This window comes from Macaca thibetana, chromosome 2, assembly GCF_024542745.1.
Source record: "Macaca thibetana thibetana isolate TM-01 chromosome 2, ASM2454274v1, whole genome shotgun sequence".
In the NCBI taxonomy this organism is placed as follows: domain Eukaryota; kingdom Metazoa; phylum Chordata; class Mammalia; order Primates; family Cercopithecidae; genus Macaca; species Macaca thibetana.
The window spans coordinates 111496950-111512747 of record NC_065579.1 but is presented as its reverse complement, the minus strand read 5'-3'; the positions used below and the strand labels follow the sequence as shown (position 1 = coordinate 111512747).

The window sequence follows — 15798 nt, the reverse complement described above, 5'->3', positions numbered from 1 at the left end:
CCCAGGCTGGAGTGCAGTGGTGCGATCTCGGCTCACTGCAACCTCCGCCTCCTGGGTTCCAACAGTTCTCCTGCCTCAGCCTCCCGAGTAGCTGGGATTACAGGCGGGTGCCACCATGCCTGGCTAAATTATTTTTTGTATTTTTAGCCATGTTGGCCAGGCTGGTCTTGAACTCCTCACCTTGTGATCCCCAGCTTCGGCCTCCCAAAGTGCTGGGATTACAAATGTGAGCCACTGCGCCCAGCCCTCGTTTTGTTTTTGAGACAGTGTCTTGCTCTGTCACCCAGTCTGGAGTGTGGTGGTGTGATTTCGGCTCACTACAATCTCAACCTCCTTGGCTCAAGCGATCCCCCTGCCTCAGCCTCCCGAGTAGCTGGGACTACAGGTGTGTGGGACTACAGGTGTGTACCACCATGCCTGGCTAATATTTTTGTACTTTTTGTAGAAATGGGTTTCACCATTTTGCCCAGGCTGGTCTTAAACTCCTGGGCTCGAGCAATCCACTGGCCTCCACCTCCCAAAATGCTGGGATTACAGGTGTGAGCCACTGTGGCTGCCCTGAATTTTGTTTTTAATCGCCAAAGTAAAACCACTCTCTATTATTCAACAGACGTGGCTTTAAGCTATCAAGCTATTGAGTGGAGCTGGACTGTAAGGCAGGTGAGAGGTCTGGGGGCCTCAGGGGTCCAGAAGCCTCCCGAAAATACCGTGTGCCAATGTGTGTGCACACATGCACCACAGTTCTCCCCCAAATAAGAAGCTGCGACTCTTGGTAATGAGGGGTAAATGAGAGCAAAGTGATTTTGGCCTTGGTGGTGATAGTATTGCCAAGAGAGGGATGATGGTAGGATTGCAGCTATATAGCAACTCACACTCATCCCGTTTTCAGATCTCACCAGTATTTTTCTGAAGGCCTCAGGATACCACTCAAACCTTCAAAGTCCTTGCATCTTGAGGCCAACTTTGCACTTCAGTCCATGAACACAGGAACAGTGCGCCTATGGTTGATGGGCACTGGGCTGGGTGTGGCACAGCCTGGGACTTTCACCTTTCTTTGTTTCACCCTACTTAAGGCAGGACGGTGGTTACACAGCCATTGTAACCAGTGGGCACTCAGCGAGTGTGAGTTGCATGCTTATACTGAAAGGTTCTAGGAAATCAGGTTTGGAGGCTCTTTCTGCAGAAAGGCAGTGCTGCTTGCCCAGCATTGAGACTTGATATTTCTCCCAAGTAACTCGGATTCCCACAGCTTGGGGAGAACCAAGCCAGTTGAGAGTGGTGGGCTGGAGGAGCAGCTGAGGTGGGAGGGGGTGGGGGAGGAGAAGCTTGTTCACATGCTTGTTAACATTTGAGGGTCTTTGACAAAGGAAGTCTAATGCCTTGCCCCGGTCAGCCGGCGATTGCCCCCCGGGAGGCCCCGTTGTGCACAGGAAGTCAGACACTAATGATGTTAGCAAGGGGACAAAGGCGCCTGGCCCGGGAAGGGTCTAATTGCTGTGTCCGGCTCCCAGGCGGCCGGCCTCAAGCTGGAGGGGGCTGGGCAGGATGCGCTAAGTGTTAACACCTGGAGCCGGCACTGCTGACTTCCTGGTGCTTTTTTGTTGTTGTTGTTGGCTGTGTGGCTGGGCACAAATACTGACAACACACACACTCAAAGGCACTCAGAAACCCTGGCTGCATCTCAGCGGGATGTTTCAGGATCTGCTGTCTAAGAGACTAGATGGAAATGGTTTGATCAGGAGGACACACCGTGAGTGTCACCCCTGGGCCGGGCAGGGCCGTGAAACAGGAGGCCTTACCCTCTCCTCCCATCTGCCTGTCAAAGCTTGGTGACTGTGGCTTCACCTCTGGGCTGATTTCTTCCCTCTCCCCTGGAAAGCTTCTGGGAAAGGCCAGACCTTGCAGAGAGAGGCAGATACTCATTAGAAGAGTCATTCTGGCTTTAGCTTGGAATATTCTAGTCAGAATGAATGAGAGAATATTCACTCCTGGGGGACAGAACCAGCTGGGGTCACCCAAGGGTGGTTATGGTATATGTGTGGATATTTCATATGTTGCTATCTGAATCCACACCTGGAGAGGTAAGTTGGAGGGTCTGCATCCCAGGGAACTGGCAAAGCCAAGATGCACTCTCTGATTTCTAAGTGGGGTCTCGGGATTTTTTGCATCTAAATGTGGCTTTGGACCTGGGGGCCTGTGAACCCCTCAGAGGCCCTTGGGTGGCCTTCCTGAGCTCTGGGAGCCTCCCAAAATTGTGTATGAAAAGTCTCTGGGGGAAATTGGGGAAGGATTATTTTTCACAGGATTCTCCAAAGGTTCTAGTAACCTTTTCCTCTTAACAAAAACAGGGTCATCAGTAATTAAAAGCAAATACATGCTGCATTGGCCAGTAGCCCTGCAGGGTGGCATGAGAGGTTCAGTTCAGCAAGGGCAAGGCTACTTGGAGCCTGAGATGGGCTACCAATGGCTGGCAGTTTTGAGCATAGGTTGACTCACTTGGATTTTTGCAGCTAGAGAACAGGAGAGTTTAAAAGGATGCTTGAAGCCTGTCTCCTTCCTAGAGAAAGTCGGGGAAAGCCACAAATTTTGAAAAAGGGCCTAATGCTGACTTACTGCTTCCCACTGTTATTTTAAGGAGGTTTTTCTGTCTGAGACCACCATGTGGACAGACTTAATCGGCTGACAGAAGGGGTTGCCTTGCTTTCTAGCATGTCCTGTAATGTTTCCATTAACACTGAAACCTAAAAGGACGGCCTTCCATAATTTCCAAATACGCGAAATCCACCTTGAAGGAAGCATGTGTGTGGGGCTTGCTGGGGACCTGTTGGGGTGGAGGAGGCTGGGTCCCCATGGCAACGTCACAATCCCCCATTTCTACAGGCATTTGTGCTGTAAAAGCAGAATTCCAGATGTGACATAGTATTTGGAGACTCAGTCCCCGGGCCTCGGAAACAGTGGTATTTGAAGTCGGCACAATTCGGTGCACCTCTCTGTGTGGTCCTAAGGCTTTTCATTAGTAGTTGTATTTTGATCTGAACATTTCCTCTCAGCTTAGGCATAACAATCATGTTTATAGCTTTAAGTTTTCCTCTATTGTCTAATCACTATTTTGCCCTCATAGGAAGAGACTTTTTGGGCTTCTGGAGTGAAGCCTTTGTAACTGTTCTTTCACAGCTAAGTGAGAGTGAGTCAGTAGCCAATTTGCTGGGTGGGTATTTGGGTGGTTGGTTGTTTGCTTCTTCTTTGTACCCAGTATTTATGGAAAAAGCATACACAGACACAGTTAATCTGAGTCTGTGTATGCTTTTTAAACTACAGATGGGTTGACTGTTACCTTAAAGATGCCAGTTCTCTAACATGCGGTTCTCATTTGAGTGGATGGGAGTGGTGCACGAAGCAGAGGGAAAGGTCTGGCTCTCCGTCCAGAGGCATGTTTTATAGCTTGTCTCTAACGTTTTCGGAATTGGAAAAATGGAACAATCCTGTCTATTTGTGAGTATCAGCCATGGGAGAACACACGGCCCAGATCCTTAACAGACTAATTGGAAAAAGTACTTGAGTTTTTGCTTTGTGAAAACTAAGGAGACTGCACAACTTTGTTTTGCCTTGTTTTTAAACCCAGGGAGAAAGTTTGCTTGTGTGCGTTGCGTGTGTATGCGTCTGTGTTGATATCTCTGGGCTTTAGCTGCATGGCTGGTTCCAGTGGCAAAGCAATAAGAAAATCATAAAGTCAGGCGTGGGGAAGGACATTTAAAAATATATGCAGTTCCAGGCCGGGCGTGGTGGCTCAAGCCTGTAATCCCAGCACTTTGGGAGGCCGAGACAGGTGGATCACGAGGTCAGGAGATCGAGACCATCCTGGCTAACACGGTGAAACCCCGTCTCTACTAAAAAATACAAAAAACTAGCCGGGCGTGGTGGCAGGCGCCTGTAGTCCCAGCTACTTGGGAGGCTGAGGCAGGAGAATGGCGTGAACCCGGGAGGCGGAGCTTGCAGTGAGCTGAGATCGCGCCACTGCACTCCAGCCTGGGCGACAGAGCGAGACTCCGTCTCAAAAAAAAAAAAAAAAAAAAATATATATATATATATATATATATATATGCAGTTCCATTCGGGCCACCGTCATTTAGAGAAGTTGCTGTCAGAGAAACAACTCACGCCACTGTCCTAACAAATCTTCATCTTTAGTGAATGGATTTCGGGGGGCAGAGTGAGTGGAGGGGTGGGACAGTGAAAAGAAATTCGGATGAAAACTAAACTAGAGCTCTCAGTTTGATAAGCAGGACACATGGTCACTTGGCATGGGTCGGCTTCATGTTAAAGCTCAGAAACAATTGTCCCTTCAGCTTTCCTTTGGAGAGCGTGAAATTAGGAACATGTGTGTGCTGATTAGCAACATGTCAGAGATGAATCATGATTACGGCTTTGGTCTGGTGCACAGGCCATGCTCTGGAGTAGTGATTTCCTACTCCCCCAAGCAAATCTCTTTAATTAGCTTAAGATCTCCGGGTCTTTTTGGGCCAATGTGGTAATTGCTGGTGGGAACCCAGCAGCACTCCCCCAGAGCTTGTGTGTTCCTTGCTATGCATCCAAGACCTCACCTCCAAATCAGACTGCTGGCATCCTTCATTTCTGAAGTTGGTTGCATCTCAATTTGAGAGAGAGAGAGAGAGAGAACAGCTCCTGGGAATGTGGAGGGAATATCTTGAATAGATCCAGGCTGGCTTTTGATTTATTTTCCCTGTGTTTAGGGTTCACCAGCATTCTCTTCAGCTTACATCACCTGGGGCTTCTCTGCCTTTGCCGACTTTTTGTTGTTGTTGTTGTTAAAGGTTTGAACTGAAGTAAGTGGGGTCTGTCTTTGTTTATGAAACCATCTGAACTGGCATGGAGTCAAATGGCCCCATATTCTGCTTCGTCTCACCCTTCTCATATCCATTGGTCAGAGACAAAGATGTTAGTCCCGTTGTACATTTTAAGCCTCACAGCACTGTCTGCTATGTTACACACTGGAAGCCCAAGATAGAGAATATGTTATAGAAAAACAGAAAGTATGGCCGGGCCTGGTGGCTCACGCCTGTAATCCCAGCACTTTGGGAGGTCAAGGTGGGCGGATCTCTTGAGATCAGGAGTTCGAGACCAGGCTGACCAACATGGGGAAACACCCCTCTCTACTAAAAATACAAAAATTAGCCAGACATGGTGGTGGGCACCTGTAATCCCAGCCTCGGGAAGCTGAGGCAAAAGAATCTCTTGAACCCAGGAGGTGGAGACTGCAGTGAGCCAAGATCACACTATTGCATTCCAGCCTGGGCGACAAAGCAAGACTATCTCAAAAAACAACAACAACAACAACAACAACAACAACAACAACAACAAATATATATATATATATGAGTTGGCCTTAGTTTTAAGTAGTTACTAGGTGTACCTTTAAAAAACCATCTTCTGGCCGGGCACAGTGAGTGGCTCATGCCTGTAATATCAGCACTTTGGGAGGCCAAGGCAAGTGGATCACCTTAGGTCAGGAGTTTGAGACCAGCCTGGCCAACATGGCAAAACCCGTCTCTACTACAGATACAAAAATTAGCCGGGCATGGTGGTGGGCACCTGTAATCCCAGCTACTCGGGAGGCTGAGGGGATGGGATCACTTGAACCTGGGAGGCGGAGGTTGCAGTGAGCCGAGATCGCACCACTGCACTCCAGCCTAGGCAACAAAGCAAGACTCTGTCTCAAAAAAAAAAAAAAAAAAAAAAGTCTCAGTTCTTTGTGCGAATGCTCTTATTTAAATTTTTACTCTGACTCTGTTCACTAAAACATTACTGGCTTTCTGAACGTTCCTTACTTGATTCGAAAGTTTGGCCTGCCTTCCACTGGAAGAGGGGTGCTATATTTAGCACAGTTCTTCTTGAAATGCATTTTTCCAAAATGGCAGTTAAGCTGTGCTGGAGGTGAATTGGAAATGTTGCTCTGGGAAGTTAGTGTCTTCAAATGGCTTAGAATGCCCGAAGGCCCGTCAGGAAGTTGGCTGTCTGATCACCTTCATGGCTGCCCCTGGCTGCTGCCTGTGGATCCTGCTCCGCTGCTGGCCTCTCTGTATCCAGGCCTTTGCTTCTTTGCCATATGGCTGGAGCGTGGTGTGGGATTTTAGCTTTTGAATTTTATTCTTTTAGAGCCCTTAAGGGTTATCCTCCCCTCCCTTCCTGAGTTAAAGATGTTTTCTCCATTATGTTCTGATTTGCTGCTTCCGTCCCTACTGACCATAGAGCACCAACCAAAGGAATTTCTTTCTTTCTTTTTTTTTTTTTTGAGACAGATTCTCCCTCTGTCGCCCAGGCTGGAATGCAATGGCGTGATCTCGGCTCACTGCCACCTCCGCCTCCCAGGTTCAAGTGATTCTCCTGCCTCAGCCTCATGAGTAGCTGGGATTACAGGCATGTGCCACCACACCCGGCTAATTTTTTGTATTTTTAGTAGAGACGGGGTTTCTCCATGTTGGTCAGGCTGGTCTCGAACTCCCAACCTTAGGTGATCCTCCTGCCTCGGCCTCCCAAAGTGCTGGGATTGCAGGCGTGTGCCACTGCGCCTGGCCTAACCAAAGGAATTTCATAGCAGCGCTCCAGGCAGCCAGGGCTTGCTGCTTAGCTCCCTTTGGAACAAATTAAAAGCTACCCGTTAGTGCAGCAAATGGGGGTGCTTAATTAACTAAGAATGTGGCACCCCGAGGCCACTGCATTGGCATTTATAGTTTTTAAGTAACAGGCAACAGACAAGTATTTTTAATCATCAGCTCATTAAATATCAAAAACGGTATAGTAGCTATAAGCTTGGAATTGTTTCCTGAAGAACAGTTTGCAAAGCTGGTCAGCAGCCTTGTAAGTTGCCTTATCTGTTTTCTCTTAGTGTGGGCCCTCATTCTAAGCCCATAAATCAGTGTAACACCAAGCTAGGTTCTTAGGGTATATTACTTGGCTTAATAATGCATTCATTTATTCAGGCAGAAAACTTATACTTATCAAGGACTATGTGTCAGGTCCAGGACTATAGGCAGGGGTTTTGAGGGCTGTCCTCCTGGGCTCTGTCTTCAGCCTCTCCTCTTCCAATCCAACCTATGCCCTTAATAGAACTGGACTTACTGGGCCTCCATGACCATCTGTTGAATGCATTTTAGTCTGGTGATCAGTGCCTACCAGTACCTTGCCCTGACCTGTCTGTCTTATCTTCCACAATCCTCCAAGGTTCTGGATGCAGAAGGCAGTTCATACCTAGGAAATACACCACCTGTGACCTTTCTCCAGTCTTCCTCATGTATCTCTTTGTAACTTGTCCTGCAGTACAACTCTCACCTGCTTATTAAGGCAGTGACCTTCTTGGGAAGGATAATGTAAAACATTTCTGAGTTTATTGTGTGTCAGATGCTATGCTGAGCACTTGATATATGTCATGTCACACAGTGCTTTCCACAAAGTTTTATTCAAACACTTTTTTTTTTCTTTTGAGATGGAGCCTCACAAAGTTTTATTCAAACACTTTTTTTTTTCTTTTGAGATGGAGCCTCACTCTTTTTGCCCAGGCTGGAGTGAAATGGTGCATGCGATCTTGGCTCACTGCAACCTCCACCTCCCGGATTCAAGCAATTCTCCTGCCTCAGCCTCCCAAGTAGCTGGAATTACAGACACCCACCACCACGCCTGGCTAATCTTTGTATTTTTAGTAGAGACGGGGTTTTATCATGTTGGCCAGGCTAGTCTGGAACTCCTGACCTAAGGTGATGCGCCCGCCTTGGCCTCCCAAAGTGCTGGGATTACAAGTGTAAGCCACTGCACCCAGCCTATTCAAACACTTTATAGCTCAGGGAGGTTCAGAAATTTACCCAGAGTAACACAGCTGGAAATGTGGTGGTTTAAACACACATCTGCATAACTCCAAAACCTATTGTCTTAACCACTTCTCTGCTTCTGGGGTCAGCCCCAGGTCAGCCCACAGAAGCCCGCATCTAGGACAGCAGAATCTCAAGCAGCAGCTCTGATGGGTCCATGTTGTATGCCTGCCTGAAGCTTGGGTTGGGGAGAACACAAGTACAGGGATCAGCTCCAGGTGCTGGGGGGCAGGGTGGAGGAATGACAGCACGTGCCATGTGTGTGTGACATAGAGATCTATTTTATCCATATTGCAGCTGAAATTATATGAGTGTATATTAGCTTTCAGTTGCTGCTATAATAAATAACCAAAACCTTAGTGGCTTAAAATGACCTACCTTATTGTCTTATAGTTCTGGAGGTCGGAATTCTAAAATGGATATTAATGTGGCCAAAATCAAAGTGTTGGCTGCGCTGGCTCCTTCTGGAGGCTGTAGGGGAGGATCCATTCCTTGCCTTTTTCAGTCTCCAGAGGTGGCCTGCATTCTGTGGCTCCTTAGCTCCTCCTTCCTCTGACCTCAGAACCAGTACTTCAAATTGATCTCTCTTTCTGTCTCTCCTTATTCCATTGTCACATGTCTTTCTCTGATTCTGAGCCTTCTGTCTCCCTCTTATAAAGACCTTGTGGTTATTGGGCCCACTTGGAGAACCCGGAATACTCTTCCCATCTCAGGATACTTGAACTTTACATCTCCATAGTCTCTTTTGCTCTGTAAAATAGCATAGTCACAGGTTCTGGGGACTAGAATATGGACATGTTTAAGGGGCTATCATTCTATCTATCATGAGGTGTAAAGAAAATAGAAGTGCACCATGGGCTAGCCTGGGATACCATTGCTAAGGTGGTTTCTGAGGGCTCTAGAGCAGCTGAAGCATTATTTGGGTGTTGAGCTAAGGACAGCCTGATAGAGCATCTGTGATGCATGTGCTGAGAAGCTGTGCACTTGAGGAATTCCAGGAGTGAAAGGTTTTTTGTTGTTGTTGTTTTGTGTGTTTTTTTGAGATGGAGTTTTGTTCTTGTCATCCAGGATGGAGTGCAATGGCGCGATCTTGGCTTGCTGCAACCTCTGCCTCCCAGGTTCAAACGATTCTCCTGCCTCAGCCTCTCAAGCTGGGATTACAGGCACCTGCCACCACACCTAGTTAATTTTTTGTATTTTTAGTAGAGACGGGGTTTCACTATGTTGGCCAGGCTGGTCTCGGACTCCTGACTTCAGGTGATCCACCTGCCTCGGCCTCCCAAAGTGCTGGGATTACAGGTGTGAGCCACTGTGCCCTGCCAAAAGGTCTTTAAAATGCATGTAAGAACTGATACCTGGGATGTTTTCTCCTGCTTCTGAGCTCCATGACCAGGCTTAGATGGCCACGGGGTCTTATGATCTCTGATTTTCTGTGGAATTGGAACTACCATTTTGCATCTACATCCCTAAAAGTGCCATGCTACTCCAATTGTGGGAATGAATTACCATGTTCCCCTCAAGTGAGTAGCGGGCAGACCGATGTGTCAGGAACACAGTGTGATGTGGCAAGCAGCTGACCTGGGTGATAGGAAGAGAAGAGGAGGGGATTCTGAGAATGCAGGCATGCCTGAGGACATTTTCCAAGCAGAACTGTAGTGTCCAAAGGGTTTATAAGGTGTAAGAGGGAGTGACTGGGAAGGTAGGGAGGTGTCACGTCAGGAATGATCTGGAGGGGCAGGGAGCCAGTGAAGGGCTCAAAGCAGGGGAGCGAGGGCAGTTATGCACGTGGCCAGAGCCCCTTGAGGTCAAGACCTGGGTCTCGTTCATAGCTGAGTGCCCAGCCTTGTGAGTCTTAGGCCAAGGTGGAATGCTCAGCAGAGAGTGAATGGATGCCACAGGTAAGCTTCACCTTCCTTCCAGGCCAGCCTCACTGGGCCCCCCTCTGAACAGCTCCACACATATCACAGAGACTTTATTTGGAGGGATTTAGGTTCTTGAATGCATGGCATAGCACACCTCACTGTCTTGGGCTCCTTTCCACAATGCATTGGCCATTGCCCAGTAAATACCTGTGAATAGTGTGTTGCAATGGGAATATAGAGGAAACAAACAAAAGACATATAAGGAAACTGGAACAACAAAAAAAGCTACGTCTGACAAGTAAGGTGATTGGTTGCTAGGATCCCTATGCACCAGGAAGCATGGTGTTAGATGGAATGTGTTTCCTTTTAGAAGTCCCTCCTGTACCTGGCTTCATTTGATCTTCCTCAAAACCACCTCCTAGAGGAAAGCCATGTAAATTCTTAAAAAAAAAAAAAAAAGACCGTTGAGGAGACCCAGACCCAGTGGTGTAGAGCAGCGGTCCCCACCTTTTTTTTAGCACCAGGGACTAGTTTTGTGGAAGACAATTTTTCCATGCACTGGGGGGTCAGTAGGGAATGGTTTCGGGATCAAACTGTTCCACCTCAGATCATCAGGCATTAGATTCTCATAAGGAGCCTAGATCCCTCGCATGCACAATTCACAGTAGGGTTTGTGCTCCTATGAGAATCCAATGCCACTGCTAATGTGACAGGAGTCAGAGCTCAGGTGGTAATGCTCGCCCGCTGACTGCCTCCTGCTGTGTGGCCTGGTTCCTAACAGGCCATGGACCAGGACCAGTCCAGGGCCCGGGGGTTGGGAACCCCTAGAGTAGAGTGGTTTGCCATCGGGCATCCAGTGGAGGATAGGAGGATTGAGGTACTAATCTTGGCTTCTAGATTACAGTTTTCTTTTCCTCCCATGATGCTACCCTGCTTTCCTCTTCATTCTAGCCCAGTTATCCTTCCCCCTGTTAAGCTTCTGGAACCTGTTGTCTTACCCGTCCTTCATTCATCCTTACTCAAGGGCTGTCTTGTGGTATTTCATACACTGTACTTCCCTAACACCGGGCTCTTTCACCCTTGCTATATATACCTTGTTTTGCCATCTAAACGGCATTCTTGGAGGGCCACGGTGTGATGTGAAATTTATCTGCATGCCTAGGATATAATCTACCTACCCAGTTACTCTTCTTTGAAATAATGAACCCCATGTTAATTCATTTCACGAGGTGGGGGACAGTGGCTGTTTTGTTTGCCAGCGTAGCTGGCATAACGTCTGGCTCCTAATAGATGGGGATTGAGTTTATGTCTTGGGGGCTTATAAGAGCACAGAAGAGTGTGATTTGGGGATCTTGGGCTTTGGTCTTGGGGGATTGGATTGTCTCGTTCCTGGTCTCCTACCTGGTTGTGTTACTCTGGAGTCTGCCATCTGCAGGTTGAGCAGCCTTTAGTTGTACAAACTGTGGTCTTGTCCCTAAGCAGTTATAGACACTCTTAGAATTTTAATAAGTTCACAACACTTTCCAAAGTGTTTTAGTTCAGGTGAGGAATTCTGGACTCTTGTATATGTGGGGAGAGAGGCAGAAGGAGGAAAGCTGGAGAAGGAAGGTGAGCTATGAAGAAGGGGAGCTTCAGTAGATTGTGAGCTGGTGTGCCATGTGGATTTAGGTTTTCTGTTACTTATTCCTCACCTTAGAGTAGGGGTTGGGTGGGTGTGTCCATGTGCCCCTCTCTGCCCAGTTGTGCTTTCCTAAGGCCCATGTATATCTGAATTCAGGGATACACTTTCAGTGGGTGTGCCTGGCTTCAGGATAAGCAGCGTGAACATGCCTGTGGCTTATGGATGTCATGTGGTTGTGGCCAGAAACCCTGGGCTCCATCAGAAGTGTTCTCCACATTTTGTTTTGGTGTAACAATTGCCCATTAAATGCCAGGCTGCCAGCATATGGTTCCCTCCAACATCCTTCTTGTTCAGTGGAAACTTTAGCTGTGTGGCTGGAATATTTTCCCATCATTTAGCATTTCAGAATTAACATATTTTGGAGAATTCTGTGATTAATGCTGAATGGCACATTTGCAGAGTATTACAGAAACAGGTAAATTGGAGTTGGTAGATCTGTAGCTGCTCTTTCTCATGATGGGTAAGTGGTGGAAAATGTGGGGTCAACAGGAGGATTCCGGGGCTCACTCTGTGGATGCTATAATTAAAGTGGGAAGTCTGGCACAGTTGTTAGCCCTGGTATTAAGAGTGCAGATGGCTAATGACCACATCACCAAGAATAAGAGTTAGGCCTTTTAAAGTCTTTTTTTCTTTTCTTTTCTTTTCTTTTTTTTTATGACCCACACTATGTATTCCAAGCATAGGTATGGATGCAGTGAAGAATTTTCTCATTAAAAGTAACAACTTATTCCCACACTCATTCCCAGTCTTGAAATGAGAAACCAGTTTCCTTAGACTTGAGGAATTGCCTATCTGTTGTGGCTTAATAGAGCTTGCGGATGAGGGCGTCTGGAGTAGGCGAATTTTATGACCAATCAGTGCTCAAAGTAGATCTAACTGGAAGGGCTCCAGCTGGCAGCTCTTGGTCTCTCTCCCAATTTTACTGTTAATGAATTATTATTTAACCCCTAAACGTAGAACAGCTTGCCCCTATTGTTTTACAGAAGTGAGTGCTCATGATCCCTATGGCCTGGCACTTAGGAATCTCCTGGGCTAGCCGGAGTTTGACAGCTATGGGGGGCCATGAAGTGGGCAGAAAGAGTGGTGGACGATGTCCGGGGACTGGCATGACCCTGGGTCTCAGCAGTGCTGCCTGCATTTGGACTCCATGGGGATTTGTGTTGGAAGAGCAAATTGGCTTCACTCTGCATCGTGTTCTCTTGTTTTCCCACAGGGAGTGGGGCCGGCCAGCAGAAACAGTGGGCTGTACAACATCACCTTCAAATATGACAGTAAGTAACTGCCTTTATTGCCAAAGAATAGAGCCCTTTGAGTCATCTAAAGATTACATAGCCATGCTTAATCAAGGACGCTGCAGTCTTGGGGTTGAGGAATTTTCTGAACCTGTTCAGGTTTGTCAACAGCTAAAGCAGCTCAGTCTCAATTAAGCCACTCAAGTATTTGGGAGCTTGACCAGGTCAAGTGTCTTCCATAGTGTTCAGAAAAGTTGTGTAAGGAGACTTTCCCTGTGTTCCTTGGGGTTTATCTGTATGTGTTGTTAAGGACATAACTGCCAGTATGGCCCAGCAAGGAACACATAAACAAAGTTGCCCCAGTGCAGGGTGCTAGGGAATGGTGGAGAGTATGGCAAACTGAATAGCTCATGTCTAGTCTGAGGGGAGTCTTGACTCCTTAATTCCAAATATTGTGGCCATGAGAAATTCCCACTGAATGTAGCAAATTGATTTCTAAGAATAGTGGGAAATTCGTGCTTTTTGTATAAACATTTTTTAATAATGGCAGTTATTTTTAAAATTTCACACAGAATGAATCTGTGTGAAATTCACACAAGGTGAATCTGTGTGAATCTGGGTCCCAGATTGGCCAGAGGTCTACAGTCTGTAGTTGGTTGGCCATCGCTGACCAGGCCTGGGCTCCAACCCCAGTTCCCCATCTATCAGTTATTTTATCTTTTCTTTTCTTCTTCTTTTTCTTTTTTTTTTGTGATAGAGTCTCACTCTGTCACCCAGGCTGGAGTGTAGTGGCGTGATCTCTGCTCACTGCAACCTCCACCTCCCAGGTTCAAGCGATTCTCATGCCTCAGCCTCCTGAGCAGCTGGGATTACAAGTGCCTGCCACCACACCCAGTTAATTTTTTTTTTTTTTTTTTTTTTTTTTTTTTTGAGGCAGAGTCTCGCTCTGTCACCCAGGCTGGAGTGCAGTGGCATGATCTCCGCTCACTGCAAGCTCCGCCTCCCAGGTTCACGCCATTCTCCTGCCTCAGCCTCCCGAATAGCTGGGACTACAGGTGCCCGCTACCACGCCCGGCTAATTTTTTGTATTTTTAGTAGAGATGGGGTTTCACCATGTTAGCCAGGATGGTCTCGATCTCCTGACCTTGTGATCTGCCCGCCTCGGCCTCCCAAAGTGCTGGGATTACAGGCGTGAGCCACCGCGCCCAGCCACACACCCAGTTAGTTTTTGTATTTTTAGTAGAGACTGGGTTTTGCCATGTTAGCCAGGCTGGTCTTGAACTCCTGGCCTCAAGTGATCTGCCCACCTCTGCCTCCCAAAGTGCTGGAATTACAGGTGTGAGCCACTGTGCCTTGCCCTACCTACCAGTTTTATGAGCTGTGGCTGGTGATTTGACTTCTCCAGGCTTCAGTTTTCTTTTTTAAAATAAAACTTAGTTTCCTTCTTCTAGCATCATTTTGAGTTTTAAATGAGGTGATGCTTATAACTGCTCAAGTTGGGATCTGACTGCAATGCATATTCATTAATTAATATCTATTAATATAGAAATCAGTCCAACTGGAGTTGGAATGCAACACCATTTTTTGCCCTTTCTCTCAAGAAAGGGTGACTCTGGCTGAATTGTTTTCTTTTCCTTTTTTTTTTTTTGAGACGGAGTCTTGCTAGGCCGGAGTGCAGTGGCGCAATCTCGGCTCACTGCAACCTCCGCCTCGTGGATTCAAGCAATTCTCCTGCCTCAGCCTCCCGAGTAGCTGGGACTACAGGTGTGTGCCACCACGCCTGACTAATTTTTGTATTTTCAGTAGAGACAAGGTTTTACCATGTTGGCCAGGATGGTCTTGATCTCTTGACCTCGTGATCTGCCCGCCTCAGCCTCCCAAAGTGCTGGAATTACAGGGGTGAGCCACCGCGCCCGGCCTCTGGCTGAATTGTTTTCTGAGGGCATGGGGGGTGCTTTTTCTAAGCAGCTCCTTTCATTCATAAGAAGATAGTTGTATAGAATTGTGATCCTTTTAGCTTTATGAGCCATAATTTAAGTAAAAATGACAAGAAGGAACTTGACTCATATTTAGTAACTTCTGGCATCTGATTCATCTCTTGGACAGGGTTATGAATCAATGTAAGTAAAGGGCTTAGGTTGCATTGAGGCCTCTAGAATAATCACTGCTAAAGCAGGATTGTAAAAGTTGTGGTTACAATCTAACAATTTTAAGATACAAATATGTGTGTCAGATTCACACCCACAGTTGCTGGAATGGCTATTTTAGGCTAACCAGTGAGGACTTACATGTGCAACTCAGGCAGCTCACATTGGTGGTGTATATATGTTCTGGGTAAATGTTGGGTAGATGCTAATGAAAGATTTGCACATCCATGATACTTGATTCAGCTAAGTAAAGAGGTGTAAGGGATCTTTCTTTGAGTTACAAAGTGAATTTCTAATATGTGCTCTTGGTCCTAGCAGATCTTGTATTACATTCAAGCGTTCAGAATTTTCCTGTCAGCTGCAAACAAGCATTTGTATCTCTAATTTAATATGACATTTGTGAAGGAGTATCTCTCCGTGTAAAACTTTAAAGTATCTTGCTGTTTTCTTCATAATACCAAATATTTGGCCCACATACCTATGCCTGTCTCTTAGTCATTACTTTCTTTTTAATTCTTCAACATTTAATTAAAATTTAATTCACAGCTTGTATTGACTCCTGAGACATATGAAGCTCAGTTGCATTTTGGGAAAATGTCATTTGAGCATGAAGTTTTTGTAATCAGAATCCAAAATTTTGGACTTGCTAATAATTGGATCCAGGCTGTGTAGAAAAACCTATTCCATATTTTCCATTGAAAAAGATATTTCTGTCTTCCACAAGGAAGTTCCTGTTACTGCTCAGTTGACTGGTTACTAGTCAACTGAAATAACTTGTTTGAAATAACTAAGAACCAATTACTGGGTTTTCAACAAAACTACTAAAAACCATATTTTTCTATTCGTTTGTCATTTAATGTTATACAGGAAGAAAATGTCTTGCCGTTAAGTCAAAATTAAATTTTACAAGTCTCTCTGCCTCTTTTGGCCTTGAATTCCATGTTTTTTCCTTTACATTCTTGGTATGCCCAAGTAGGTTATATTAAAATTTCTTAT

General features: G+C 46.3%; 2 protein-coding genes across 3 annotated transcripts in view; one reads left to right on the top strand and one right to left on the bottom strand.

Annotated features, from left to right (window-relative positions):
- Window positions 1–15798, bottom strand: part of PDE12 (phosphodiesterase 12) — a 508182-nt gene that overhangs the window by 424932 nt on the left and 67452 nt on the right. The window lies entirely within an intron of this gene.
- IL17RD (interleukin 17 receptor D) overlaps window positions 1–15798 on the top strand; it is a 78418-nt gene that overhangs the window by 38236 nt on the left and 24384 nt on the right. For both annotated transcript variants that reach the window (XM_050781155.1, XM_050781154.1), the window contains exon 2: window positions 12637–12694. Coding sequence is in view for 1 of the 2 variants with exons in the window: in XM_050781154.1 (XP_050637111.1) it covers window positions 12637–12694 (58 nt within the window). In the remaining variant the exon portion in view is untranslated. The remainder of the gene's footprint in view (window positions 1–12636; window positions 12695–15798) is intronic.